Source organism: Typopeltis vanoorti, chromosome 12 (genome assembly GCF_054136105.1).
Source record: "Typopeltis vanoorti isolate ZY-2024b chromosome 12, IOZ_Tvanoo_1.0, whole genome shotgun sequence".
In the NCBI taxonomy this organism is placed as follows: Eukaryota; Metazoa; Arthropoda; class Arachnida; order Uropygi; family Thelyphonidae; genus Typopeltis; species Typopeltis vanoorti.
The window spans coordinates 53,271,064-53,298,865 of record NC_143560.1 but is presented as its reverse complement, the minus strand read 5'-3'; the positions used below and the strand labels follow the sequence as shown (position 1 = coordinate 53,298,865).

General features: G+C 36.7%; 1 protein-coding gene across 3 annotated transcripts in view; it reads right to left on the bottom strand.

The window, feature by feature from the left end:
- The window catches only part of LOC150100793 (glycerol kinase 5), a 329,559-nt gene that overhangs the window by 275,236 nt on the left and 26,521 nt on the right, over positions 1 to 27,802 (bottom strand). For all 3 annotated transcript variants that reach the window (XM_090401274.1, XM_090401275.1, XM_090401276.1), the window contains exon 2: positions 3,429 to 3,554. In XM_090401274.1, the coding sequence (XP_090257400.1) occupies positions 3,429 to 3,530 (102 nt within the window). In that variant the 5' untranslated portion in view covers positions 3,531 to 3,554. The remainder of the gene's footprint in view (positions 1 to 3,428; positions 3,555 to 27,802) is intronic.

The following is a 27,802-nucleotide window of genomic DNA, read 5'->3' as shown; positions in this document are numbered from 1 at the left end:
ATAAAATAAAAATAAATAAATCCTTATTCCACCCTATAGTACTAATGTAGTATAGGTTCACAACTTTTCATGGTGTGGGGGGGGTAAAAAAAAAAAGAAAAGGGCTGCCAAGATAAGCTTGTTTTCATAACAAACCTAATTAATCTAAAAAAAGTCTGAAATGCTGTCAACTGCATGTTTCTTCACAATGAAAAATACAATCTCTGAAGGAAAGATCAGAATTATTGAGCTTCAGAGATGACAGAAATTACGAGAAATAGAACCAGATGATAAAGACTTGTTCATAAGAGAATGAACCATCATCTGACAAATGAGAAAAAAGAAGAAACTGAGATTACCTGAGGAAAAACCTGTCAATTTCATATGAGACACTAACTCATCTTCAGCTGAAAAGCACCTATAAAGATTCTTCACAAATGGGATTCAAATCAAGGTCTTTCCAACCAAAGGATATTCTCATTAGCAAGTTACAGAAGGTAATAAGCATTCAGTATCATAAAACCATAAAATTAATACCAACTGTTGTCTCATCTCATCTTTTTACCTTGCGGTGTCGAGGGTTTATTAATTAACAGAACTCAAACCTTTTGTTTATTATTTTAACGGTATAATAGAACACAGAAACTAAGTAAATAATTTATTAACTTGATGCTGATATTTCGCTGGTATTATAACCAGCATCTTCAGAGCACAAAAACACTGTTTGTCACAATACGCGAGACTAAAACAACATGGTGTATTTCAACAAAATTGTAGCAACAACAAAGACTAGAGTCCTGATTTTGGCGCCCTCTAACTGGAAAAAAAAAAAAAAAAAACGCTATCATATATTACTAGAGTCCTAGAAAAGTGCTAGTTTTTTCTTAATATGACTGTCTCCCAGATCTTCGGCAAGTTGATACAGCCATATTTGTTGAGATTTGGAGTGTGTTTTAGGGCTTCTGTCGCCTCTAAGAACAATCTCTCTGATTTATGTGGGTTTCTGTGTAGTACTTTTGTTTTTCCAGTTGATCCTGTGTGCAGGGGTATCCAGAGCATGGTCTGCTAGGCCCGACTTCCCATAATGATATTTCCGGACGTATCGTTTATGTTCGCTGATGCGGATATTCACAGTTCTTCCTGTTTGACCGTAGTAGGCTTGATTGCATGAGCAGGGTACTTGGTAGACTCCTGGATGTGATAAAGGAGGAATGCTGTCCTTGGGTGAGCGGATGAGGGTGGCTAATTTGCTACATGGTCTGAATGTAGTGCGTAGTTTATGTTTATTGAGAATTCTTGAGATCTTTTCGGATGTACCTTTAATGTAAGGGATGGTGACTGTTTTGTTGTAGTTCTCTGTGGTGGATGGTGGGAGGGGTTTCTTAGGAGTGTTTAGTATTTTGTTTATTTTTTGTGGATTGTAGCCGTTGGCCAAGAAGGTGTGGCGTAAGTGAGTCAGTTCAGCAGTGAGAGCCTTGTCATTTGAACAGATTGCTCTCGCTCTATGGGTTAGCATTTTTAATGTGCCATATTGTTGAGAAGTATGATGGTGTGATTGTTTGTGTAAGTATCTGCCTGTATGTGTGGGTTTTCTGAAAACTGAAAATGATAAGGAACCATCTGGGAGACGTGTGATGAGTGTATCCAGGAAGGGCAGACAGTTGTTGGCTTCCAGTTCCATAGTAAAGTGGATTTTTGGATGTTGGCTATTTAAATGTGCTAAGAATGTTTTCAATGTCTCAGGGCCATGTGGCCAAATAGCAAGCACATCATCAACATAGCATAGCCAAAGTGTTGGTTTGAGAGTGGCTGTAATAAATGGTGGTTATAAAAGATGCTGGTTATAATACCAGCGAAATATCAGCATCAAGTTAATAAATTAATTATTTACTTAGTTTCTGTGTTCTATTATACCGTTAAAATAATAAACAAAATGTTCGACGAACACATAAGTCTGTCCACACGTTTAAGAACTCAAACCGTTCACAAGATAAGGTGGTCAGTCCTAAGCCCCAGTGTATCCTATGTCCTGTAGTGTTGAGATCTCAAGGCGGTTTTTGCCTGCTTTGCAGGATGAAAAACCCCAGGATAAATTGGGGAAACACCCTACTGTCCATGCCGAAGACCAGCTAACTTGACTATGGCTGAGGAAGATCCTTCAGCTCTTCACGTCACCGACGGAAATTAAACCTAGGACACTCCTTCCCCAGGCATATGGTTGCAACGTGCACAGCCACTAGGCTAACTGCACGGACACCAACTGTTGTACAATTTTTTTTTTTTTTTTTTTTTTTTGCATTAAGTAAAATGCTGGATATATTCACTGAAGATCAAGATTTCAAATGGAATATATTATTCTATTTATTCCAGTGAAAACTTTTTTGCTCAGGAATGCAATTCACATTATGTCTAGAAGAGTATTTCAGAAAGGAATGATAACAATTGGCATGTTACAAGAGCCAAATACAATATAGCATTCTTTCTATGATAAAAACATACATACAGCATTGTTGTTCACTGTATCATACCCTGTTCAGATCACACCAGACTAACATGCACAAATATCCTTCAGCAAGGAGAAACTCATAACCTAATATTGATATTTGTCCCAAATAACTAAAGCAATTCAAGGATTCAAAGTTTTACTTATGAAAAAACAGGAGAGATGAAATGCCAGAGACATTTAATTTAGTAAACGAATTTTACAAATCAATCAAGTAGCTAAGAGCCTGTGTAGCTCAGTGGATGTGGCGTTTGCATACCACGACACTTGGCCACATGAAGGAAGACTTGGTTTCGAGTCTAGTCGGCGACTAGAAGAAATTTTTCTAAGCCTTTTTTCGACCGGTTCCCGAATTAGTCGATCTCTGGCACAGGCAAGCGGGTTTTTCCTCCCGGAAACTCGGGTTTTTCGTCCCGTAAATTCAAGAAAATCGACCGTAGAACCCACATCATTTTCAGACATTAAATATATTGTGTTAGAGTTAGGGACCACGAGATGGCGGCACATTTGAGCTGTCTCTCTTCACTGTGTACCGCTTAATTAGTGATAACCTGGGCCATCTATCTCTGATTGGTACCAGTGGAGATTGAACTGCCCACTCAGTCTCCAAAAGTTAGATAGGGCTAAATGGCCTCGCCTACTCCCGTATATGGGAATAAAAAGGTTTTTTTTTTTTTTTTATCAAGTAGCTATCATAGTAAAGAACATCGGAGGCAAATGGGGTAAGGGGAAGCATACAATCTAGTGAACAAGGGAGTGAGGAACAGAATTTTTATATAGAGAGTGGAATGTGTTGGTACAGTGTATTGTGAAAGAATTAGTACAATTCAGATATGCTGGGAGGGATACCCAGCAGTGGGTCTACTGCTTTATGGAAGCATATTAATAATTATAAGTAAAAATAAATAAATAAATAAAAATAAATTATAGTTATTAAACTGCTAACTTGTGATTTTGCTTCTCCTTTTATTTCTGCTTTCTCATTATAGACATAACTACGGAGAGTGGTGGTTCCAATATCTACAGCAATGACATATTTAGTGGTCATTTTGCTTCACTGATCCTTTAAGAACTGTAATGAAACACATAATGTGAGCACACATAAAAACTTATATATTTTTATGACAATGAGTAACATGAACAACTAACTTCCTAATATTACAATATTAGAAAATATAATATTCAGACAATATTACATATTATCTGAATATTATATTATTTGCAGTTTTTACTAATTTGAATAGTCAGCTCCCCATCCTAACATGTAATTATTTGAAATATTCTCCTCCCCAAATTATTCGCTGTAATTATTCAAGTTGATTTCATTAACACATGTCCTATAACAGTGTTGTTCAATCTTTTTTACTACGCGAGCTACTTTTCTATAAAAAGTTATTAGGCGATCTACTCTGTTATATAGATGATGTTCCCCAAACCTGATATCTGATTATGCACAAATAAACAACTAAAAAAATACACAACTAAAAACTTTATTTATGTATTTAAAAATTTATTTATCACTTTTAATTATTTTAATACAACAAAAAAAAAAAAAATTGGAATAAAATATTTCTCTATTTTGGAAAACCAAAGTTAGAAAAAACAACTGATTGATTACAAACTCACAAGTTACAGGAAATGCTAGTTGATTAAAAAAAAAAAAAGTTAATGTAAAATTTGGCATTGTTTGGACCTCGCAATATTTTCAGTCAAGTTGATATAAAGATGTGGCCAATCACAGACAATCATCCAAATGATCATTTGTAATTTGGTTTCTTAATTGATTTTTTATGACGGTCAAATTTGAAAAAGTGGATTCTGACAAGTATGTCAATCAGAAACATGATAGAATTTTTCGCATAATATCAGTTAATATTGGGAATTTTTCATGTGCATACTTCCAAATGACTTCGTTGTTTATTTTAAATGTAAACTATTCTGAATGTTTATTATCTCAAGTTCTACTTCAGCTTGGTTTATATCAAAGAGCCCACTAATTTTATTTGAAATTTCTGTGATGTTCAAGTTTTCTTGAAATGGATTATTGATAAAAGATACAATGATTTCAGTTTTATTAAAATATTTAAATCTTGAATTTATTTCTTCAACTAATTTTATTTCATGAATGAATTCTTTTAAATCATAGCAAAGCATTTCTTGATTTTGTTCAAAAAATTTTAATAAATATAGCAGATGTCTAAATTCATGGTCATTTATATTTTTCTTTAATAAAAGTAAGTATTGTTGGAATAACATGTCAATTAAATTTTTATCTCTACCTTGTAACTCTAAATTTAAATTGCTTAATTTTGTACAGAAATCTACTAAAAATGATAAGTGTAACAACCATCTTTTATCACTCAATTGTGGATAAATACCTTCTTTTTCATCAAGAAAAATTTTTATATCGTTAATTAATACAAGAAATGTTTCTAAAAATTGACCTGCAGCCAGCGAACATTATTGTACAACAGAAATTCCCTATCATCATCTGCCTGTAATTTAAATCACTGCCGTTGCAGGGCTTTTCCTCGAACAGAATTTACAATTTTAAATGTAATATGCAAAACATCTTTTGTGTTTAATCTTCTACTACACAGTACTTGTTGGTAAATAATATAGTGGTACATTAAAAAAATCTGGATATTTGTCATCGTTTTTACATAATGAAATGAAGCCTGATTTATTACCTATCATTGCAGGACCACCATCAGTAGAGTAATAGACCCAAGTTTAAAAAGCAGAAGTTTGTTTAGTTTCACAAATTCATCAAATGCCAAAAAAATGTCTTCTCCCCTAGTCCTTCCCAATAATGGTATAATTTTCAAAAGTTCTTCTTTACTTGAATAATCTTGAAATACCATGCGAATAAATACCATTAACTGAGCAATATCAGTGAAGTCATTTGATTCATCAAATTGTAATGAAAACGCAACACACTGGTGAATGTCTGACATTAACTTGGTCTGGAAACTTTTCTCCGGCAATTGGAGGCAATTTGAAACCTTGTCTGCAGCTTAGAAGTGGTCTCTCTCTAGTGACGTCTCGAACTGAGAAGCTCCTTTCTGGAAGCAGGAAACTCCTCTCTCAAGCAACGTGGATCCGGGCATTCTCTCTGACGGCAACTCTGGACCAGGCGGCCTCCTCTCTGACAGCAATTCTGGAACCGGAACCTCTTCTGCTTGCTTCAGTCCCTTTTTATTAGGTCTCCTCTGAGACCTTGCATGAAGTTTGGCAACCCCCAAAGAATCGGTATGAGTCTTTCATCTTAAGTTTCAACTTCGGCACACCTTTTGTTCTCCTCTGCTTTCTTTTGATTGCAAGTTGTCGGCCATTGGAAAGTTGTTTGAACTCTGACTGATTTCGGAGATGTTTACACTTAGAGCCTGCAAGCCTTTCTCATACATAAAGTTTCAATAACAATCTTTCTAATGCCGCCATGTACAGCTTCGGAGACAAAAACATTGCCTTTGTTTTTAACACTCTAACATATTCTTATTAAAGCAATATATACAGTTAGCTTCAAAAGAGTTATTTACAAAAACATCTAATACAAACTATACCGAGACAAACAAAGTTTATTTTTTTACAATATTCACATGGGACCTAACCTAAGTAAAAAAATCGATGTAATGTGCTTTGGAATATTTAATATTTAAGCTACAATCTAGTTTTTACACTTTGCTTATAATCGTATTCACTGTTTAACTTCCACTGATCCAAATTAATTCATTTACCTGGACTTATAAGAAAATTACTGATTTAACAATTTTAATGAAAAATCAATAAACAATAGCAATACACTTAAAGCGAATTAAAAATAATACAAAATAATGACAAATAAAATATTATGTTTCAGTTTTAATTAAATTTGCAAGTAACGAGGAATACACAAGAGATCAACCAAAAATCGCTCGGCGATCGATGGGTTGAACACCCCTGCCCTATAACATGCAAATTAAGCAAACAAGTATACTCCCAAATTAATTATCAAAAAATCTGGCTAAGCTTTCATCCAAGTAAAAGGAACATCAGAACATAAGTTCGCAAAAAGCGACTAACTATACAGCCATCAGTGGACAGCACAGGGCACAGAAAATTAAAATACAGTAACATCAGTGATGTCATGAGACTGGGCTTTAGCTAATATAATGAAGTAAAGAAAAATAACATCAAGAGAAGGTATATCCATTAACTGGAAGAGTAATCATAACAGAAAACTGCAACCTAAGTTGTCAGATAAATAACTAAGTTTATGTGTTGAAACATGCTTAATTACTGCTTAATTGATATTAAATATGCAGAGTAGCTGGCTAAATATGAATAGCTGCATTAGCCTGGGAACCTCAGGATATATTATTATTATTATGCGACACCTCCAGGGAGTCCAAAGACTCATAGAGGAAGGGCATCCACTCCACAACTCTCTGACTCCAACACTCAATCCACCAACTTCAACTAACCGTAACAATATCAATACCATCTACTGTGGACCACTACAAACATCCATGCCTACAGCGGGATTTGAACCCACAGCCTTTTGGCTGGAAAGTGGATATGCTAACCACTCAGCCAACCAGGCTGGCAATATAAATCATAATGGGATTACCTTCCCATACAAATCTGAAATGAGTAAGCATGACAAACTCATTTTTAAATTGTGTTGATAACTGACATGAGTTTGTCATGTTTATGCGATGGAACTTTGTACATGAAGATTACACTGTGACCTGTATCCTGAAGATGCCTCAGTAAATGAAGTGAAACTGATTATTGAAATAACTAACTTTATTTGCAGAAACATGTTTGTTGAGCAGTTATGTTAAATCATACAGTTTAAACATCATCTGAAAACATTAAGAATGATTTTCCTAAAATTTAGAAAATTACTTTATCCAAATTTGAATAAATGGAAAGAAACCTTAACAGTCTGTGAAAACACACAACTTCTGCACAAAACTGTTTTCTTTCAGTTAACTTGGCATGAAAAGTTACTAATGAGCATGTACTAAGGAAGCAAAGATGGTCCACTTATTCTTATTTTTTTGCAATAATAGAATTTGCAGATTTCAGCAAATTCTATTACTGAAATTTGCCTACAAGAAATAGTGAAACAGCATTACATTAACAAGAGCTCTACATACAGAAAATAAAATAGATGTGAGCAGTTTAGGTGAAATGCAGATGGGAAAAATCTTACTGAGTGGCCAAAATCATGTTCTTTTACCCCCCCCCCTACTCATATCCTCCTTATACAGCTTTCAGAGCTGGCATCTTTCTCTACCTCTCCCCATTCTAAAAAAAATCTCTTCCACTTATTCCGCTAATAACCCCTTACCAACTTATCACTCAATCATATCCCCTCCATCTCCCATTCATGAAACTTTGCAAATGATATTCACTCAGTTTGTTTTAATATCCTATATTGCAGAGAATGAAAACTACCTCAGTCATTCATCTCTGGAGCCTCACCAATATATCCTCATATCAAATCCAATGACTAGATCTGCACACAATAAAGTATATGTCAAGGTCCCCCCACATCATCCTGATGTCTTCAACAATTTTAGCATGTGATCCCTAAACTGTTAACCACAGTTCCCATTCTCATCTCCTATTCATAACCACCACCTTCAAAATTTCTCCACCAATGGTATACTGCTAAAACTGTGAAGACATCAGAAACTTTGAAACCTTAAACTTGACAATGAACTGATAGCTCCTCTCACTTTCTGACCCCATACAGTGTATTGTAAAATGATAATCTCTCTTTTACACCTCAACCCCCCCCTCAACTTTGCATCGACTGCAAACGATTACTAAGCAAGCTGCCATTGTTTGGTCTATCTTGACCTCTGTAGTTGGATTGCCAGCTTTCTGCCTGGATGCACACTATGTGTGGTGTGGATGGCTCCCTATCCTCTCACCATTCAACTAATGCCGGGATTCCTCAAGGTTCTGTCCTCTCACCAACCCTCTTCATACTATATATATCAATGACCTACTTCAGCTTACCTCCAACCCAATACACAGTTTTGCAGATGACAGCACATTGCATTCTTCCCTTTCTTTTGATAAAACTTACTCCACACAACTCACCTCAACCTAAAGAATAGCAACCACAACTGCCATCAGTTCAGACCTCCAAGCCATCCTCCAATGGGGTTTAGATAACCTAGTCAATTTCAATGCAAATAAAATCCAGTACTGGCTCATTTCTCATAAAAAAAAGAACCATTTTCTCCAAGTATTATTTTTGACGACACCAAAATTTCCAGACAAGATGAGATTTCTCTTCTTGGAATTACCCTGACATCAACAACGGTTGCATAAACAGCAACCGTTGCTGTTTATGCCAGGAGAGGCTTGATTGCATTGCATCCTCAGCTTCTAAAAAACTAGGATTTCTCTTTCGCTCAAGATGTTACTTCACCCCTGAATAGCCGTTAACCTTATATGAATCACAAATCCGTCCAACCATCGAATACTGCTCCAAATATGAGGTGGGACTTCCAAAAGTTCCCTCAAAATGCTTGACTCAATATAGAGGAAAGCAATCAGACTTATTAATGACCCATCTCTTACTAACTCAACCCCCCCCCCCACTTTTGCACATACAATTGGTCTCTGAATTATGTGTTTTCTACAAATATTTCCATGGAAAATGTTCATCCGAAATAGCATCAATAATTCCTCCACTTAGTACTAAGCTCGTTGGAACACATGCAGTTGCTGCTAAACATCCCTACACAGTGCACCTTGAAACCCACAGAACAAGTTTCTTCTCCTACTCCTTCATCCCTGCAACTGCTATACTATGAAACAGTCTTCCTCTTGATGTGTTCCCTAAGGAATACAATATACAGTCGTTCCAATCCAATGTGAACAAGCACCTTCTTTCCAAACCCATACACGGTACTAATGTACTATAGGTTGATCTACCAACCTCTCATGTATGGGCTCAACATTAAAAAAAAAAAAAATTGCATATTCCAATTCAAACTATTCACAGTATCATTTACAAGTTAAAACAATAATGACCCAAAAGAGATCCATATTGCACACCACTAGTTACTTTCCTCTTTCAAGATGCTGCTCTACAATACACAAAATGTTGATACCTATCTAAAAGCCATTCACCAATCCAACTCACTAAAGAAATTCATTGCAAAAATTATGAAAACACTATCATGTTACAGAAAAAACTTCAGTCTAATTATTATTATTATTATTCAGGCCTCCATGGAGTCAAAAGACTCATCATTGGAGGTTCTTCCTAAGAAACACAAAGTCTATCAAGCCTCAACGAGGGGAGGTCCCCTCCTAAGAAACAAAGTATCATACCACTCCTTAAACTCATTGACCGTTCTCGCTCTCACCACTCCATCAGGCAATGCATTCCATGGTTCAACCATCCTCCATGCAAAGAAACCACTCCTCACCCTCTTGCTCACAGTTTCCTTTCGTAACTTCCAGGGAGGGCCTCTTGTCATCACTCCTTCCTGCTGTTCAACCAAGCAAAAGAACTCCCCAGTGTCAACCCTGTAACCACCTCTCAACAGTTTAAAAGCCTCAATCATATCACCTCTCCTTCTATCCACCAAACTCTGCAGTCCACATTCTCTCAGCCAATCCTCATAACTATCATTGTACAGTCCTGAAACCATCTTTGTTAACCACCTTTGTACCCTTTCCACAGTTAATTTATCCCCTTCAAATCCTGGGGACCAAATCTGAGAACAATAGTCCAAGTGTGGTCTGATCAGGGTCTTATACAATGGAATAATAACTGTTTTATCTCTGCTGGTCAGCATCCTTCTCATTATTGCAGCAATTCTCTGTGTTACCTTCACCACCTTTGCAATATGTCCCCTAAATTTCAGGTTTCTATCAATCATCAAGCCCAGATCTCTCGTCTTTCCCACTTCCTCCAGTATAACTCCTCCTATAGAGTATGCAGTGTCCCATCGATGTTTCCCAAACCTCAAGACCTTACATTTTGCTGCATTAAACCGACACCCCTATTCATTTGCCCATCTAACTTATTCAAATCCTCTTGTAGGGCTACGACATCTGCACTATTACTAATAATCCTTCCCAGCCTTAAATCATCTGCAATAAACTGAATATCCCCTTGCAATCCACTGAATGTCATTGATATAAAGGTTACACAATATAGGTCCCAGTACTGAGCCCTGTGGGATCCCACTTGTAATCCTCTGCTTCCTTGAAACTGTCCCACATACACAACTTTCTGATACCTTTCGGACAGCCAAACCTGAATCCAGTTGACCAATCTGACGTGCTGCAACTTAAATATCAGCTTATCATGTGGCACCCTGTCAGATGCCTTCGCTAAATCTAAGAAAATGGCAGTATATTGCCTTCCCCTCATCTAATGCTCTTGTAACTTTATCATAAAAGGCTAGCATATTGCTAAAACAAGAACGCCCTTTCACAAATCCATGTTGAGTCTCACAGATGACATTACCCTCATCTGCCCAATGCTGTATACGGTTCTTCACTACTTTCTCCAAGATCTTACTAACTACTGATGACACAAACTGGCCTATAATTAGACACTTCCAGTCTGCTACCGCCCTCATGCAATGCCACTATCTTACCTTCCTTCCGTTCCATGGGCACTTTCACATTAAGATCATCATCTGGAGTATACACATATATACAAAAGAAAGAAGCTGCACTACCATCTACATGATATGCTAAAGTTACATTAATTTGGTCAACTGTTAAAACTACTGGCCTGACATATGGTTAAAAAAAAAAATTACTACATCAATGCCAGAGTCCTGTTATTATTATTATCTATTTGGCTACAAAAATAAATTAAGCTACAGAGTAACATGTTAAAGAGTAACATTATATGTTACTCATATAAGTATACATATTAATTAAACCAAACAGTATGGATGATGGCCAATAAAGCTGAAATAACTGTTTAGAGTCCTAAAGTCAAGGTTTGCTGGAAAACGAAGAACAAAGTCAGCTATGTGCCATCCAAATTCTTGGGATTTTTATGCCATCATTATTGTTAAGATTAGGATGGTTAATCAAAATTTCAGAGGCTTCTTTAAATTTGCATTCATACCAGGTTTTTGTATGATGTAAAGAACAGGTACTTTTCCGATCAATATGGTGTAGGGTATTAAGAGCATGATCTGACAGGTCTCTTCACCAAAATTCTTAAATTTAATGTGTTGGTTTTTTTTTTTTTTTTTTTTTTTTTTTTTTTTTTAAGGATAGGGATTGCACGTCATAAAATAATATAAGGTATGTTACAGGTGCAATAAATACAACTCCAGGGTGAGCCAATAGGGGGAGAGGATTCTTAGATGAGTTGAATATATTTTTTAATTTTATAGGTGGTTTAAAAGTGCATTAAGATTATCATGGTGTAGAATTCTATTTATATATTCAAAATTATAATAACGCAATAACTCATGTAAAATATTACTTATTAGTATAATTTTCGTTTGTGTATTGCAGGCATCTTCAGTACATTTATAAAGCTAATTATACAATAACTGACACCCTCAAAAAAAAAAAAAAAAAAAAAAAAAAAAAAAAAAAAAAAAAAAAAAATTATATATATATATATTTTTTTTAGTTAGGAAATTTATTGAGCTTTTTAGTTATCTTACCCGGGGCAGAGCTGACTACTACCGGGTGCGTCCCCAGGTGGCGGCTCGGGGAACAGCCTTCAGATATGGAGGCTAGCTGCGATATAAGCAGAGCAATCTGGCGAATAAGCAGCCGTGGACCAACAGCGACTGAGCTATCAGGGCGTAGGGGAGCAGAAGTGGCAACTCTGTCTCACTTAAAACCTCACAAAGCCCAATGACAACTCTGTGACATGGCGAGTAGTGCCGCCATTAAATAAGTACCTGCTGGGGTCACTGCCCCTGACATTGGGAAGCAGCATTGTCAGTACTGACACAAGGTTGAAGCCAAATGATGACGGAAAAGCTTGTGATCAGAGATTTGCAGATGGCAATATGATTATATTGTGTACGTCTGTAATACTGCGGAGCAGAAAGCAAACGGAGAAACTACTGCTCTACCTTATCTCCAGAACAACCACCATGGCGAGCAAACCCTTACAATTGGCCCCAAGTTCCCGGCGTCCCTTAAATGGGACAGGGGTGCGAAGAATCTCCGGGCTCAAAATGGTGTCCACTTTTAAAATTGCAACTTGGAATGTCAGAACTCTGTATGAAGCTGGCAAATTAAGAAATGCCACAAGAGAAATGAAGAGGCTGGGCATCCGGATTTTGGGAATTTGCGAGACAAGATGGCCAGGATCTGGAAAGTGTCAACAAGATAATACAACAATGTATTACTCTGGGAATGATGAGAACAAACATCGACATGGTGTAGCTGTAATAGTAGATGAAGAAATCAATAAATCAGTACTAAATTGGATTCCATTTTCTGAAAGGATAATGCTGTTACAACTTAAGAGAAACCCCGTTAACATAAATATCATCCAAGCTTATTCACCCACAGCTGACAAAAGTGAAGATGCTGAAGAGTTTTATGAACACCTAAAAGAGATTAAAAACCTAACAAAGAAACATGATATAAACATAGTGATGGGTGACTTCAATGCAAAAATAGGAAGAGGGGGTGATGGAGAAATTGTTGGCGAACATGGCTTAGGCACCAGAAATGACAGAGGAGATCGCCTAGTCCAGTTCTGTCAGGAAGAAGATCTAACAATAGCAAATACCTGGTTTAAACTTCCACCCAGGAGACTGTACACTTGGAAATCGCCTCAAGATAACCAACATAACATTGTCCGAAATCAAATTGATTATATACTGATAAATAAAAGATTCCACAGTAGTATAAAGAGTGCAAAGACTTATCCTGGGGCAGATATCTCATCAGACCACAATCCCATAGTTGCAGAAGTACGTCTTAGATTAAAATCAGCTAAAAAATCACAAAAGAAGAAAAAGAAAATTGATGTAGAAAAACTGAAAGACCCGAACATAAATAAAAGTGCCAAGACACAGCTTAACCTGCGATTACAACAGATTAACATAGAAGAAAATAAAAGTGTGGAATCTCTTTGGAATAGCTTAAAGAATGCCATCGTAACAACAAGTATTGAAGAAGTAGGTTATGTGAATAATATAAAACAACAGGAATGGATGACAGATGAAATTCTTTCTCTTATTGATACAAGAAGAATGTACAAAAACAAAGACCTAGCCAGGTATGCAGAAACACATATCATCAAGAAAAAAATAAAAGAAGCCAAGGAAAATTGGATGAAAAATTTATGTACTGAAATTGAACTGCTTCAGAAGAAACATGATAATTTCAATCTGTATAAGAAAATCAACGAAATTTCCGGAAAACTGAGGAAAAAGCAAATAGTGTCTCTAAGAGACAAAAATGGAAAAATAGTTCTAGAAGAAGAGAATAAAGCACAGATTTGGATAAAATATGTAACAGAACTTTTCAATGATACTAGACAGAAGCCTATAAATATAAAAGATAACATTCAAGCACCAGCAATCATGAAATGCGAAATAGAGAATGCTATATGAACAAGTAAAACAGGAAAAGCCAGTGGACCAGATGGTGTGCAAACAGAATTTTTAAAATTAATAGAACCAGATAACATCAAACTTCTTGAAAAACTATTTAATGAAATATATGAAAGTGATGAATTTTCATATATTTCCATCAGATTGGCTCAAATCTACATTTATCACTATCCCAAAGAAACCCAAAGCGAATTCCTGTGGTGACTTCCGACTTATTAGTCTAATGAGCCAAACATTAAAAATATTTTTGAAAGTAATTCAGAATCGCATTTATAGAAAAAATGAAGAAACTCTAAGTGAAACACAATTCGGCTTTCGGAATGGTTTTGGTACTAGAGAGGCCCTTTTCTGTACCCAAATATTGATACAAAAATGCATAGAAAAACAGAAATCTGTCTATGTGTTTCATAGATTTTGAAAAAGCATTCGACAAAGTCAGACACACTAACTTAATAGAAGTCCTTCAACAAACAAGGCTAGACGAACAAGACATAAGACTAATAACAAATCTGTATTGGAATCAGTCAGCTACCGTTCAATTAGACAACATTACCACCAGTGATATTAACATCAAAAGAGGAGTAAGACAAGGGTGTGTGCTCTCACCACTCCTGTTCAACATATACGCAGAGGTAATCTTTAAAAAAGCATTGGAAGAATGTCCAGAGGGAATCACAATAAATGGAAAGATTGTTAACAACCTACGATATGCAGATGACACCGTGCTAATTGCAGATAACATTATGGATCTCCAAAAACTCATTGACAGAGTATACATAGAAAGCCAAAGAATGGGAATAAATATAAACATCAACAAGACAAAATACATGATCATCAGCAAACATCCAGCCTCATCAATGAAACTGACACTCAATGGGAAAAATATTGATCAAGTGTCAAGATATAAATATCTTGGTTGTTGGCTTAATGAACGGTGGGATCCAGAAATAGATATAAAGACAAGGATTGAAGTTGCACGGCAGTCTTTCATGAAAATGAGAACACTATTCTGCAATAAAGACCTACACATGGAAGTCAGATGCCGAATGCTGAAATGTTACGTGTGGTCTATTCTGCTCTATGGAGTTCAAACATGGACATTGAAGGCGACAACCATCAAGAAAATCGAAGCCTTTGAGATGTGGCTATACAGAAGAATGCTAAAGATATCATGGGCAGAAAAAATTACCAATGAAGAGGTCTTAAAATCCATTGGCAAAGCTAAACATCTTGTACAAATAATCAAGAAACGAAAAACATCATATCTTGGCCACATCATGAGAAACAGCAAATACCAACTTCTACAAACTATTTTGGTAGGAAGAATTGATGGCAAAGGAACTAGAGGAAGAAAAAGAATATCATGGTTTGACAACATCAAGACGTGGACAGGAAAGAGCAGTGCACAACTGCTCAGATTAGCACAAGACCGCAGTTTGTTCGCCAATATGGTCGCTGACCTTCGATAGAAGATATCACAATAAGAAGAAGTTATCTTACATTAGCTACTTAAGTGGCACCTTTTGGAATTGTCAGTTATTGTTAAATTAGCTTTATAAATGTACTGCAGATTATTATTATTATTATTATTTCGGGCAACTCCAAGGAGTCGACAGACTCATCGAGGGAGGCCCTAACATCATGTCAAGAACAACTATTCGACATTCACACGGTATCTATCATACCTTGCCTTGAACTTATTCACGGTCGTAGCACCCACAACAGACTCTGGAAGCTTATTCCACTCATTCACCACTCTACAAGTAAAAAACCTAGCTCTAACACCCTTGTCAACCACATTCTTTCCCAGCTTCCATGCATGGCCCCTAGTCCTCCCACCACCAGTTCTATTCTCAAAATTATCTTCTGGATTGATCTTATAGAAAACCTTCAGTAATTTGAATGTCTCAATCATATCACCAATTTTTGCAACCCACAAATCTTCAACCTGTTCTCATAAGGTTCATTCCACAGACCTGCTATCATCTCAGTCACTTGTCTCTGGATGCTCTCCACCTCCTCACCATCAAGAAGAAACCCTGGTACCCATATCTGGGCACAGTAGTCTAGATGGGGTTCTTATCAAGGCTCGAAACAGAGGAACAATAACTTGTTTGTCACTGCTTGTTAAAGTATTTTTCAGAAGCCAAGTGGTTTGATGAGCTGATTTAGCCAGTTTTGCAATGTGCCCCCTAAACGTCAACTCCTTATCCACCAACACTCCTAAATCCCTGGCCTCATCAATCTCCTGGAGTACGGTTCCACCAATGTGATATACTGCTGCTAATCTTTTCACCCCAAAATGCATAACCTTACACTTTGCCACATTAAACTGACATCCATTTTCCTTAGCCCAGTCCTCCAAACTATCCAAATCATCTTGCAAAATTTTGACATCCTGTGCACTCACAATTGCTCTACCCAACTTTGCATCATCAGCAAACAAGTGAACACTTCCTCTCAGATCCTTTCCTATATTGTTAATGAACAAATTGAAAAGTAGTGGTCCAAGAACAGAACCCTGTGGCACATCACTAGTCACAAGCCATCTTTTGGACTCCACTCCTGAATAAACCACTCTCTGATATCTCTCCATCTCACCAACCCTATATCCATCCCCATCTGCTCCAGTTTACTGATTAGAGTTCTATGTGGTATCCTGTCAAAGGCCTTGGCAAGGTCCAGTAGAATCACTGTAAGCCCATTACCCTTATCCAGTTCAGCCATCACTGTGTTATAAAACATGAGCAAGTTACTGATGCATGATCTACCCTTCACAAAACCATGTTGTCCCCCATACAGTATCCCTGCGAAGATGCCTGCGATACACAGGTGAAAATTATACTAATAAATAATATTTTATGCAAGTTATTCCGTTATTATAATTTTGAATTCATATGTCTGCTCACAGTATTTCCTTATTAAAACATAAGTTGTTGTTTTTTTTCTGATAACCCTTTAATGTACAGAATAGCCATGGTTTTATTGTAATCCATATTACATTATTTTTTGATTAAGTTTTATGAAGAATATTATTGATAATATTTTTGCTATAGCCATTATTTATAAATATGTTGCTAATAATTTGCAATTCTTGTTTAAGAGCTTGTTCATTAGAGCAAATTGTTATAGCTCTGTTTTTGAGGGTGTTAATGACCTGAAGTTTTTGTGAAGGTTGGGAATATGAGTTAGCACGTATACATTGGCTGGTATGTGTAGGCTTGCAGTAGACAGTGAAGAATAGATTGCCTGAGGGAAGACATGTGACCAGTGTATCCAGGAAAGGAAGCGAGTTCCGATTTTCAATTTTGATAGTAAATTGTATATGCTCGTTGTTTGTTCAGGTGGCTCAGGAAGGTGTTTAACGTTTGGTGGCTGTGTGGCCAGATAACGAAAATGTCAACATATCTAAGCCAAACTGTAGGTTTTAAAGTCAGGGAATCTAGATGCCAAGAAATTATATTCTTGGTTTAATCCTTTATCCAAGGGTAAAGAAACAAAATTTGCGCGTGAAGTCACTTCACAATTGGGCTACCTGTGTATAGAGGCTAATGATTTCACATCACTTGCCTTAATATCCCATAATGCAAAGCACATACTTATGAACATGTATAATGCTATGCATTATGGGAATGGTCACTACACAGACCAGTTTTGACCTTTATTGAGGTCTTGTCAGTGAAAGTCAGACCCAAAAGTGATATCAAGGTTGAAATAATGCAGGAGTCATATTTCCATATAAAAGTAGCCAAAAGGTGTCACCTTATTACTAAAATAGTTTGGATTAGAGATAGATGTTGAAAGTTTTTTTTACTTGGTGAGTATTCAAAATAGTTAGTCCCAAATTTCGTATCATCTGCAAACAGCTGTATATCCAAATTTGAGTCTTCCCCAATATCATTAACATACAGGTTAAACAGCAATGGCCCTAAAACAGATCTTTGAGGCACACTACTAGTGACTTTCCTCTTCTGGAATATTGCTTCCCCCCATACACAACTTGTTGATACCTATGACAGCCAATCTCCAATCCAATGCACTAGTCTAATACCCAACCCCATCAGCTCTAGTTTGACTATCAACTTATGTGTAATCTATTAAAAGCCTTTGCAAAGTCTAAGTATAATACTGTGTATCCATCTCCCACAACCAATGTTGCTGTCAGCTTATTGTAATAAGTAAGCTGATTACTAAACCATGACCTCGCTTTACCAGAATTGGGTTAAGGTTAATTCTGGTAAAAAATGATCCTCATTCTCAACAGTCTTTCCAACAATTTAACCACAACACCTGACAAACAGATTGGCCTATAATTTGATTGAATTCTGCACCTCCTTTATGAAGTGGTACAAACTTATCTTCCTTCCACTCCTTTAGAACTTGATCCAATGTAAGACTCATATTAAACAAATGTCAAGGCAGATGTCAACACCCTGGTACATTCCTTCAAAATGCGTGCTGCTATATCATCAAGTCCCACAGCCTTATTAATATCAAGTTTGCTTAATTCCCCATATACCTTTTCCTCACTCATTCTCTCCTCCTCATCCACTGCTCTCAAACTCTCCATGATGTCACATTCACAAGGATGAAACAACTTTATAAACTGCTCATTAAATATCTTGACTTATCTTCTGCAGCAGTTGTCCTTATACATTTTCTCCAATCAGTGCCATCCTACCATAATCCTTATTTTTGCTGGCTATATAGAAAGAACTCCATGGGATTTTTTTTTGCCTTACTCCTGCTCACATTGAAATTTTATCCATACCAACTGAGTCACCCTCTTTGCCTGTTCTTTGTATTTCGCATGGAATTATTACCACTCCTCTTATGTTTGCCTCCATAATGTCTTTATTCTCTGTTTGCATGCTGAAATGCTTCATTCATTCATTTCACACCTCACTTTTTATCCTTTCTAGCCTCACAAAAAATATCATACCCTCCCATTTCTATTACTGTCAGGATGTCATCCTCATCCAACCATGCCTCACTTATTTCAACAATTTTGGGGTGAACAAACTCAATCAATGCAATCATTTCATTTCCCTTGTTTCTCATATTTCTAGCATTCATGTGCAACCATAACAGCTCATTCCTGGATCTATAACAAGTTTCTCTGATACCACTTATTAGATGTGAATTCTGCATACTTTCCCAAAGGCATTTCTTTTTCTCCTTACTCATCCCAGAACCCTCTTCAAATCCAAGTGTTTTCCCTACATCCCAAATCATCCCTTCCCTTTTTTCCTACACACATATTCACATACTCTTGGAACATCAACCTTTCTCACGCCGTGTTCCTCTGTCCACCCTGAGTCTCCCCATTTCCCTGTTTGTCTTGCACACTTGTTCTACACTCGTGCTACCCACTTCATTCATAAGCACCACTTCAATCTCTCCTTTACTCTACCACTCTTGAACATTGCTTCTTACTTGCTGAGATTCATTCTCTGCACTCACTCTCTCTCTCTCTCTCTCCCCCCCAGCAGCAGTCCAAATGACTACCAGCAAAACCAATCAAATGCAGTCTATCACTCTTATGCCAAACTCATTCCACACATTAACAAAACTGCACTCCTTTCTTTTCCCACATTTTTGCTAACATATCATTCATAATTCTTTCTCTCTGCCTGATCTCATCACTGTCATACCAGGCCAACACTGACTACCTTTCCTATCACACTATTATCTTTTATCCTTCTCAACAACTTCCTGATATCCAATCTTACATTCTCCTTGTTTCCAATGAAGTCATTTGTCCCTACTACCACTACCAACTCCTTTGCTTGCTTGGTCCTCATATCCAACACCTCAATCACTATTCATTTTGCCTCCAGGAAAACAAATCTTGCGCATGTTCTCGTTTACACCTTTAATAATCAAATTATCATACAATGCCACTCGCAGTCTTTTGTTACCATTTTCATACTGACAATTTGTTTTTGTCTTCACTCTTCCGTACAAATCTACAATTCTCTTCATTTCACTCTGCATCTGCCTCACCTTCACCAACTGAACTTTCAAATTTTGCATCCTTTTTTCCCTATCATTCACTCTCACTATTTTATTGCCAGTCACAATCCAGCTCATCACCTTACTGTTAACTGCACAATGTTTTTCAACATCATTATTGCCCACTTTATCATTAATTTCATTCCATTTATTTTTTTATACATTCTAGTTCACTTATTATCATTCACAGACATCTTACTACTTTTACGATTTGCTGTTTCTTATTGTTCTGCTTATTATTTTTCTTATCTATCTGCATTATTTTTAAAGTTATTACTCAACTTTTTCTAACTTCTAGGTTGATTTTCTAATTTGAAAATTTCATACGTCAAATTATCTTCATTTGTATCATTAATAACAGTGTTGTAATATTTTTTTCGCTAGTACAAAGGTTTGCATCACCAGCATCTATGTTAGCTTTTCTTTTTGAGGCCACTCTATTGTTCCGATGGTGGGTTTTTTGTGTCAGTTTTAAGGATCATCTTAAATTAACATGCATCTACAAACAAATTAGTTAATACAGCAGATACAATAAATCCAGTAAAAATCGCAGTAACATATTAAAAAAATAAAAAAATAAAATAAGAAACAGTATTAATCTAAGAAAACATTCAATAAATCAAAAACACATATCTTACAGAAGTTTGAAATGAACCATCCTCAAAATATTCAACCATATTTTGATGATGACCACTTTACTTGATGACAGCCAAGCAGCTAGCAATATCATTAAAATGAGCTTATCACACGTTATTAATTTCAATGTTACACATATTACAATACGTTAGAAAAAATCCATTTAATAGTTTTTTTCCTGGTAATCTTTATACGCTATACAATACATGATATAGTGAAATCATATAAATGCAGTCTTTCTTTCAAATAACCTGCACGACTAATACTGAATCTGGTTAACTCCAGAAATATATATACTTTCCATCAAATATCAGCAAGACAATGTTTAAGATTATTATTATTACATGGGCATCTCCATGGAGTCAAAAGACTCATCATGAGAAACCCATACCTTTATTCACACAATTTTAAGAATGGGTATAATACCCATTCTTAAATTCATTCACCATTCAGGATCTTACAACCACCTCTGCCAATCTATTCAATTCATTCACCACTCTACAAACAAAGAACCTAGTCAGCACACCCTTACTAACCACAATATTAGACAACTTCCAGAGATGACATCTTGTTCTCCTCTACTCCTAACATATTGAAAATTTTCTTTTATGACAATCTTATAGAATCCCTTTAGTAACGTATAAGTTTCTATCATGCCTCCTCACCTCTGCAACCAACACACTCTCAATCTATCCTCATAGTGAACATTCCACATACATGTCACCAGCTTGGTCACTCAATTCTGAAACCTCTCTATCACCTCCTGATCTCCAAGAAACCCAAGTAACCAAATATGTGCACAATAGTATAGATGTGGCTGAACCATAACCTTATAAAGAGGAATAATAACCTCCTATCTTTACTTGTTTGTGTATTTAACATCCTAGTAATTCTTTAAGCTATTCTGCTAACTTTTGCGATATGTCCTCTGAACTACAAATCTGTCCACTATCACACCCTGATAACTAGCCTCATCAATTTCTTGTAATCCGGTACTATCAAAAGAGAGTAATCTTTTCATTGAGAAGTTGATCATTTTGCAAAACTAAATTGACAATAACTGTCCATTGTCCACATGCTAATTTATTTAAATCATCTCTAGGATATCTATATCACCTTTATGATCTATTGCTCCCTCCAGTTTTGCATCATCAGCAAACAACTGAATATTCCTCCCTTTAAATCTTTCACTAAATCATTAACATACAAAGTAAAGAGTAGTGGTCCTAGTACAGAGCCTTGGAATATACTACTATTTGCTCATTCACCTAGATTCCACTCCAAAATACACCACCGTCTGATATCTGTCAGCCATCACCATATCCACACCATCAACCTTATGTCCATTCTAATTTGCTCCAAGTGTTGTAATAATTTTCCACACGGTAAAATACGATACTCTGTGCCGATACTGTCTGTAATTTGCTACTTCTATCTTGGAGCCGCCTTTAGGTAACGGAACTATCTTACCCTCTTTTCACTCCCCCTTTGGAAACTTGCCAGCACTGAGACTTAGGTTATACTTGTCAGAGGGGGCTGCCAATTCTCTTGTACATTCTCATAGTAGTCCCACATAAACTTCCTTAACTGAGAATTCCGCACCTCCCAAGAGCATGACTGCATGACCACTTTCTCCAATCAGAGGTAGAGTTGCTACTGTAGCTTTAGATATCTTCTGATGCTATTACCAGATCCAACACTCTCAAACCCCTGTTCTCCTCCATAACATGCTGTTTCATGTAATTATTCCTCAGTAACTGTACAACCTCATTTCCAGCTTCCCATGTGTCCTTTCGTCCTTCCATTCTATATCTCAACAATTGAGGTCTCCCATAATAATTGCTCAGCTTTCCTTCACTGCGTTAATCTGCCAATACATCTTCCTTGGGATCCCCCCCCCCCAAGGTCTATAGCAGCAATCAACAATATATTACTGACTTCTATCTCCCAACAGACAAACTGAAATGAATTATCTCCCTCAGATCAAAAATCCTCTTTAACTTCTGCTTTTGTTGGTTGACATTCTTCAGCTTTCGTTAATAATAACCCTCCTCTTGCCTTATTCCCTCCTGTCTTCTCTGAAAATACAATACCTCTTATATTCTCTCCCTGGAACTACATAATTCTCTGTCAACCAGGTCTTGCTGGTGTCAATAATTTTTGGCCAAATAGAGCTGACCAATGCCAAAATCTCCTCTACATTATTTCTGATGCTTCTGGCATTCACATACATCCCTTTCAACATCCCCACAGTTACACTTGCATAATGTCCTTATGCAATTATAACTGTGGGGATACACTTGTATAACATCATTTCATCCCTAGTTTCCCTAGTTCTGCACTTCCAAACTGAACAGCACTTTCTCCAAATATCTAACTCCGAAACCATTCAAATGCAGCCTCTCAGGCATATATATAAATCCTTTCATCCATCAAAATTCACTCCATACATCTATAAAACTGCACACCATTCCTCCTGCATAATCTTCTCATTGACTCATTAGAAATCATGGCCCTTCTTTCATTATTCTGCATTTTTAATTTTTTTTCAACTACTCTCATATCCTCTCTCATTGCATATATCTCACCTTTCAAATCATTTGTTGGTAATGGTATAGTACTATCACAATATCCTGTACACCCTCTGAGGGTACATACCAGGAATTTGATGATGAAAAATGAATTTTGAAACAAACCTTGAAGATTCAGTGGTGACTGAAGGAAACACTGATTGATTCAGCTAGAGAGGCATCTGGCTTAAAAAAAAAATCCATAACTCCGTGGTTTTTTCCTTTGTTACACGGTGATCAGTTTTCATTATGAATAATTATGGAGACAAACTATTTTCCTTAAGAGATATTTATTCCTCAGGAATAAATTATAAATTTATACATACTGGATCATCAGCTACATTGGTATACACTACAGTGGGCTATGTATAATTGCTTTGGTCAACCGGTGGCCCTAGCCTACCTCTGGTGGAAAAAAAAAAAAGTCAAATTAATAAAATGGTTATAATGATATTACTGTACATTCTGTTTTGTCTATTAGGGTAGGTTACAGGTGCAATGGATCTGATACACTACTGGGTGGGCAAGAGAAGGAATGGGATCCTTAGAAAAGTTGAATGCATTTTTATTGAAGATTTAAAAGTAAGTTTTAACATGGCAGTTTGTCTCCATAATTAATCATAATGAGAACTTCATGGTGGACTCAAGAAATTAAAAAGGAAGAACAGTCATGAAAAAAAAAAGCAGATTGAAAGTTCCTAGCAAGTAGATCAGTATGTACTTTGCACATGTGGCAGGTAAAAGTAGCTAAACAAAAGTCTTGGGAAGACCTAAGAATACAGAAGATGAATAACAGGAAGGTGGCATAATATTCTAGAGGCTACTGAAAAAGCTGAGAAAGAAGGAAAGAGTATGTAAAAAGGAATTAGAGATGATAAAGGTAACATAACTGAAGCTATCTTAGATGTCTGGAGTAATTATCTTGAAAGATTGTTAAATGAAACAAGAAGTGACCAAACAGTGGTAGAAAATGTTCAGGAAAAACCTATACAGGAGTATATATCAGTACTTCAGGTATGGGGGGGGGGGAACCCATCGTAAACCTGAAAGATGAGGAGGCAGCTGGAGTAGATGTTACTCGACCAGAAATGCTCAAGTGTGGAGGGGTAAACATTTTACAGTAGCTGAACTGCACAAGCCTAAGTCATGATCAAAAGAATAATTTACAGATAACTGGAGCACAGATTTCATTGTACCTATCTATAAAAGGGAAATAAAACTGACAAATTACAGAGTAATTTCCCAACTTAGTGTTCCAGGTAAAATTTATACAAGCATACCTGAAAACAAACTAAGAAAAATTGAAGAGAGACTTGAAGTAAAACAAGATGGGTTCAAGCCAAACAGGTTGTAATATAATAAATTTAGTTTAATCCTTTATCCAAGTGTGAGCAAACAAAGTTTGCACCTGAAAATATCTTCAGGACTGGGGTAAGGTGGTACAACCACGGGCAACTCGGAGCAAAGGTGGACCAAGCTAACATCACTCCTATCTCAGTATCTCCCATAATGCAAAACATCTCCTTGCAGATATGTATAATGTTATGCATTAAGGGAAGGGCCACTACCCAGACTAGTTTCGATCTTTATTGAGGTCTCGTCAGTGGGAGACAGACCCAGAGGTGGAGATACCAAGGCAGAAGCAATGGAGAGGTCATCTTTACCTATAGGAGTTGCAAAAAGGTGTACCACCTTATTATTAAATTACTCTGGATTTAGAGAAAGATGTTGAAAGTTTATTTTTCACTTGGTTAGACTATAATAAATTTAGTTTAATCCTTTATCCAAGTGTGAGCAAACAAAGTTTGAACCTGAAAATATCTTCAGGACTGAGGTAAGGTAGTACAACACCAGGAAACTCGGAGCAGAGGTGGACCAAGCTAACATCACTCCTATTTCAGTATCTCCCATAATGCAAAAACACATCTCCTTGCGGATATGTATAATGTTATGCATTAAGGGAAGCGCCACTACCCAGACCAGTTTCGACCTTTATTGAGGTCTCGTCAGTGGGAGCCAGGCCCAGAGTGGAGATATTCAAGTGCAAACTTTGTTTGCTCACACTTGGATAAAGGATTAAACTAAATTTATTATAGTCTAACCAAGTGAAAAATAAACTTTCAACACCAAACAGGTTGTCAGGATCAGATTTTCAACTTCAAGGCAAACAGGTGAGAAATCAGAGGAATATAACAAGGATCTATATAGGAGTTTTGTAGATCTAGAAAAAGTGCATGACAAGATGGCAATAGAAAAGTTACTTAAAATACTATAGTTAAATGGTGTAAATGAGGCAATATATTAGGCAAGACAGTCTATATTTGAGTTATAAGTCAGTAGTTAACATTGTACGTAGGTACAGGAAGATGATTTGTTGTAAAATCAGGTGCAAGACAAATCAGCAATAAAAAGACAGGAACACAAAAAAAAAAAAAAAAACTTCAACTGCAATCTATATGGAAAACATTTCTCCATATATGCAGATAATTTCTGAAAGGCTGTTGAGGATCTCTGTCATTTTTGCTTTCACATCTTCTACTGACAAAAAAAAAATGGGTTCCTTTGAGCAGCGACTTGATCTTTGGGAAGAGGCAGAAGTTGCAGGGAGCCAGGTCTGGCGAATAGGGTGAGTGTCAAGCACAGTGATGTGATTAGCTAAAAAAAACGGCTTCACAAACAAAGCGTTGTAGGCTTTGTCTGTGAAGCCGTTAATTCGGTCATTTCCTTCTTACACGCAATTTCGTCGAAACACGTCAAACACTTTCCCTGTCCAAATGAACTTTCTTAGCTACAGCTTGAACACCCAACTTTCTGTCTTTTCAAATCACATCTCGCACTTTTTTTAATGTTGTCATCGGTAACTGCTGTGCATGGATGGCCTGGGCGATCATCATCTTTCACGCTTTCTCTGCCTTCCGAAAATCGTTTGTGCCATTCAAAAAGCATGCACGAGACATGCACTCTTCACCATAAGCCTCAGTCAATATATATACAGGGTGTTCGGGATAAATTTGACATATTTATAATTAATTATATTTTTCCGTAAGTTACATGTATTAACACACACTTCTCTTCATTTAAAAGTTTGGACCCTTCTTCATTCATATACAAGATGTCAGAAAGGATGGATAGCTGGAACCCACCTGAATCATGGAAGAGAATAACTTGTATCATGATGATTCGTGCCCGCCATCAAAATAAGGATATTACGACTGCTGCCCAATGCTCCCTGAATACAGTAAAAACAATCAGGCATGAACTAGAGACTTGCAATGGTGACTACGAGGATGTAGCAAGAAGAAAGATCCCTAGCAGACGATCTGATTGCGTTCGTACAGCAGAATTCCTCGCAAATCTGCAGGAACAGGTGTTGAAGAACCCTGGCATTGGAATTCGGGCTTTGTTCGTGAAGTTGCTAACTGTAGTCAAGCCCTGGATAACAAGGGTAGCCAATGGTAGGCCGTATGTATGGCAGCAGGATTCGGCCCCTTGCCACACCTCTGGGAAAAGTCAAAAATGGTTGTCTGAAAATTTCTACGACTTCACCAGTCCAAATGTTTGGCCTCCAAACTCCCCAGACCTTAACCCCATGGATTATTTTGTATGGGGCGCAGTTGAAAAAGACACCAATCGCACTTCCAGTAATACAAAAGCCCAGTTAATGGATAAAATTAAAACAGTTTTTGCGGCCCTTCCCAGGGAGACTGTAGCATCAGCTTGTTCGAGGTTCCGAAGCAGAATTGAAGCTGTGATCGATGCTAATGATGGTTATTTTGAGTAAATCTTGTTGATAGTATTGTAATTAACTCTGCCTGTAATTTTTTTTGTCAATTCATTAAATTTAATAGATACAAAGAAGATTTTCTTTTTCCTTACGAAACTGTTAAATTTATCCCGAACACCCTGTATATATATATTGACTGAGAGAGAGAAGCACAAAGCCCTGAGATATTACAACTGAAAAATCTCATGAGAAGAAATCATCCACTACTTGCCATGAACAAAGCAGAATAAGGGAAGCCAGTTTGAATTATGGATGGCAATATCTTCCAAAGAATGTTATCTCACAGTTAGGATAATTAATTTGAACATGATCAACTTTCAGAGATAAATAGTCAAAGTTAGCAGAGCAGTAAAGGCAACCAATGAAGTCAACAAAGCAATATAAAATCTTGAGCAAAAGCAGATCATATAATGCATATTAGGGATATCCCATGTCAAAGTTCTGCCTTTCCCATTAAAGGCATCATACAGGATGATATGTGATATGTGGGTTGCAGAAGATGGCACACATGGTCTGGTGATGAAAAACATCAGGTTTAAATGTAAAAGCTGGTGCACATCATTAATGTTCAAAATTGATAATTATTATGGGGACAGAGTGGAAGGAGGATGAAAGAGAGGGGAAATGAAATTTATATAGATAAGAGCCTTAGCTCAGCTGGTTTCAAAAAAGCCCTTTGGTTGGAAAAGCATAGATTCTAATGCTGCTATCTAGGTAGTAAAGAACCTTTGTCAGG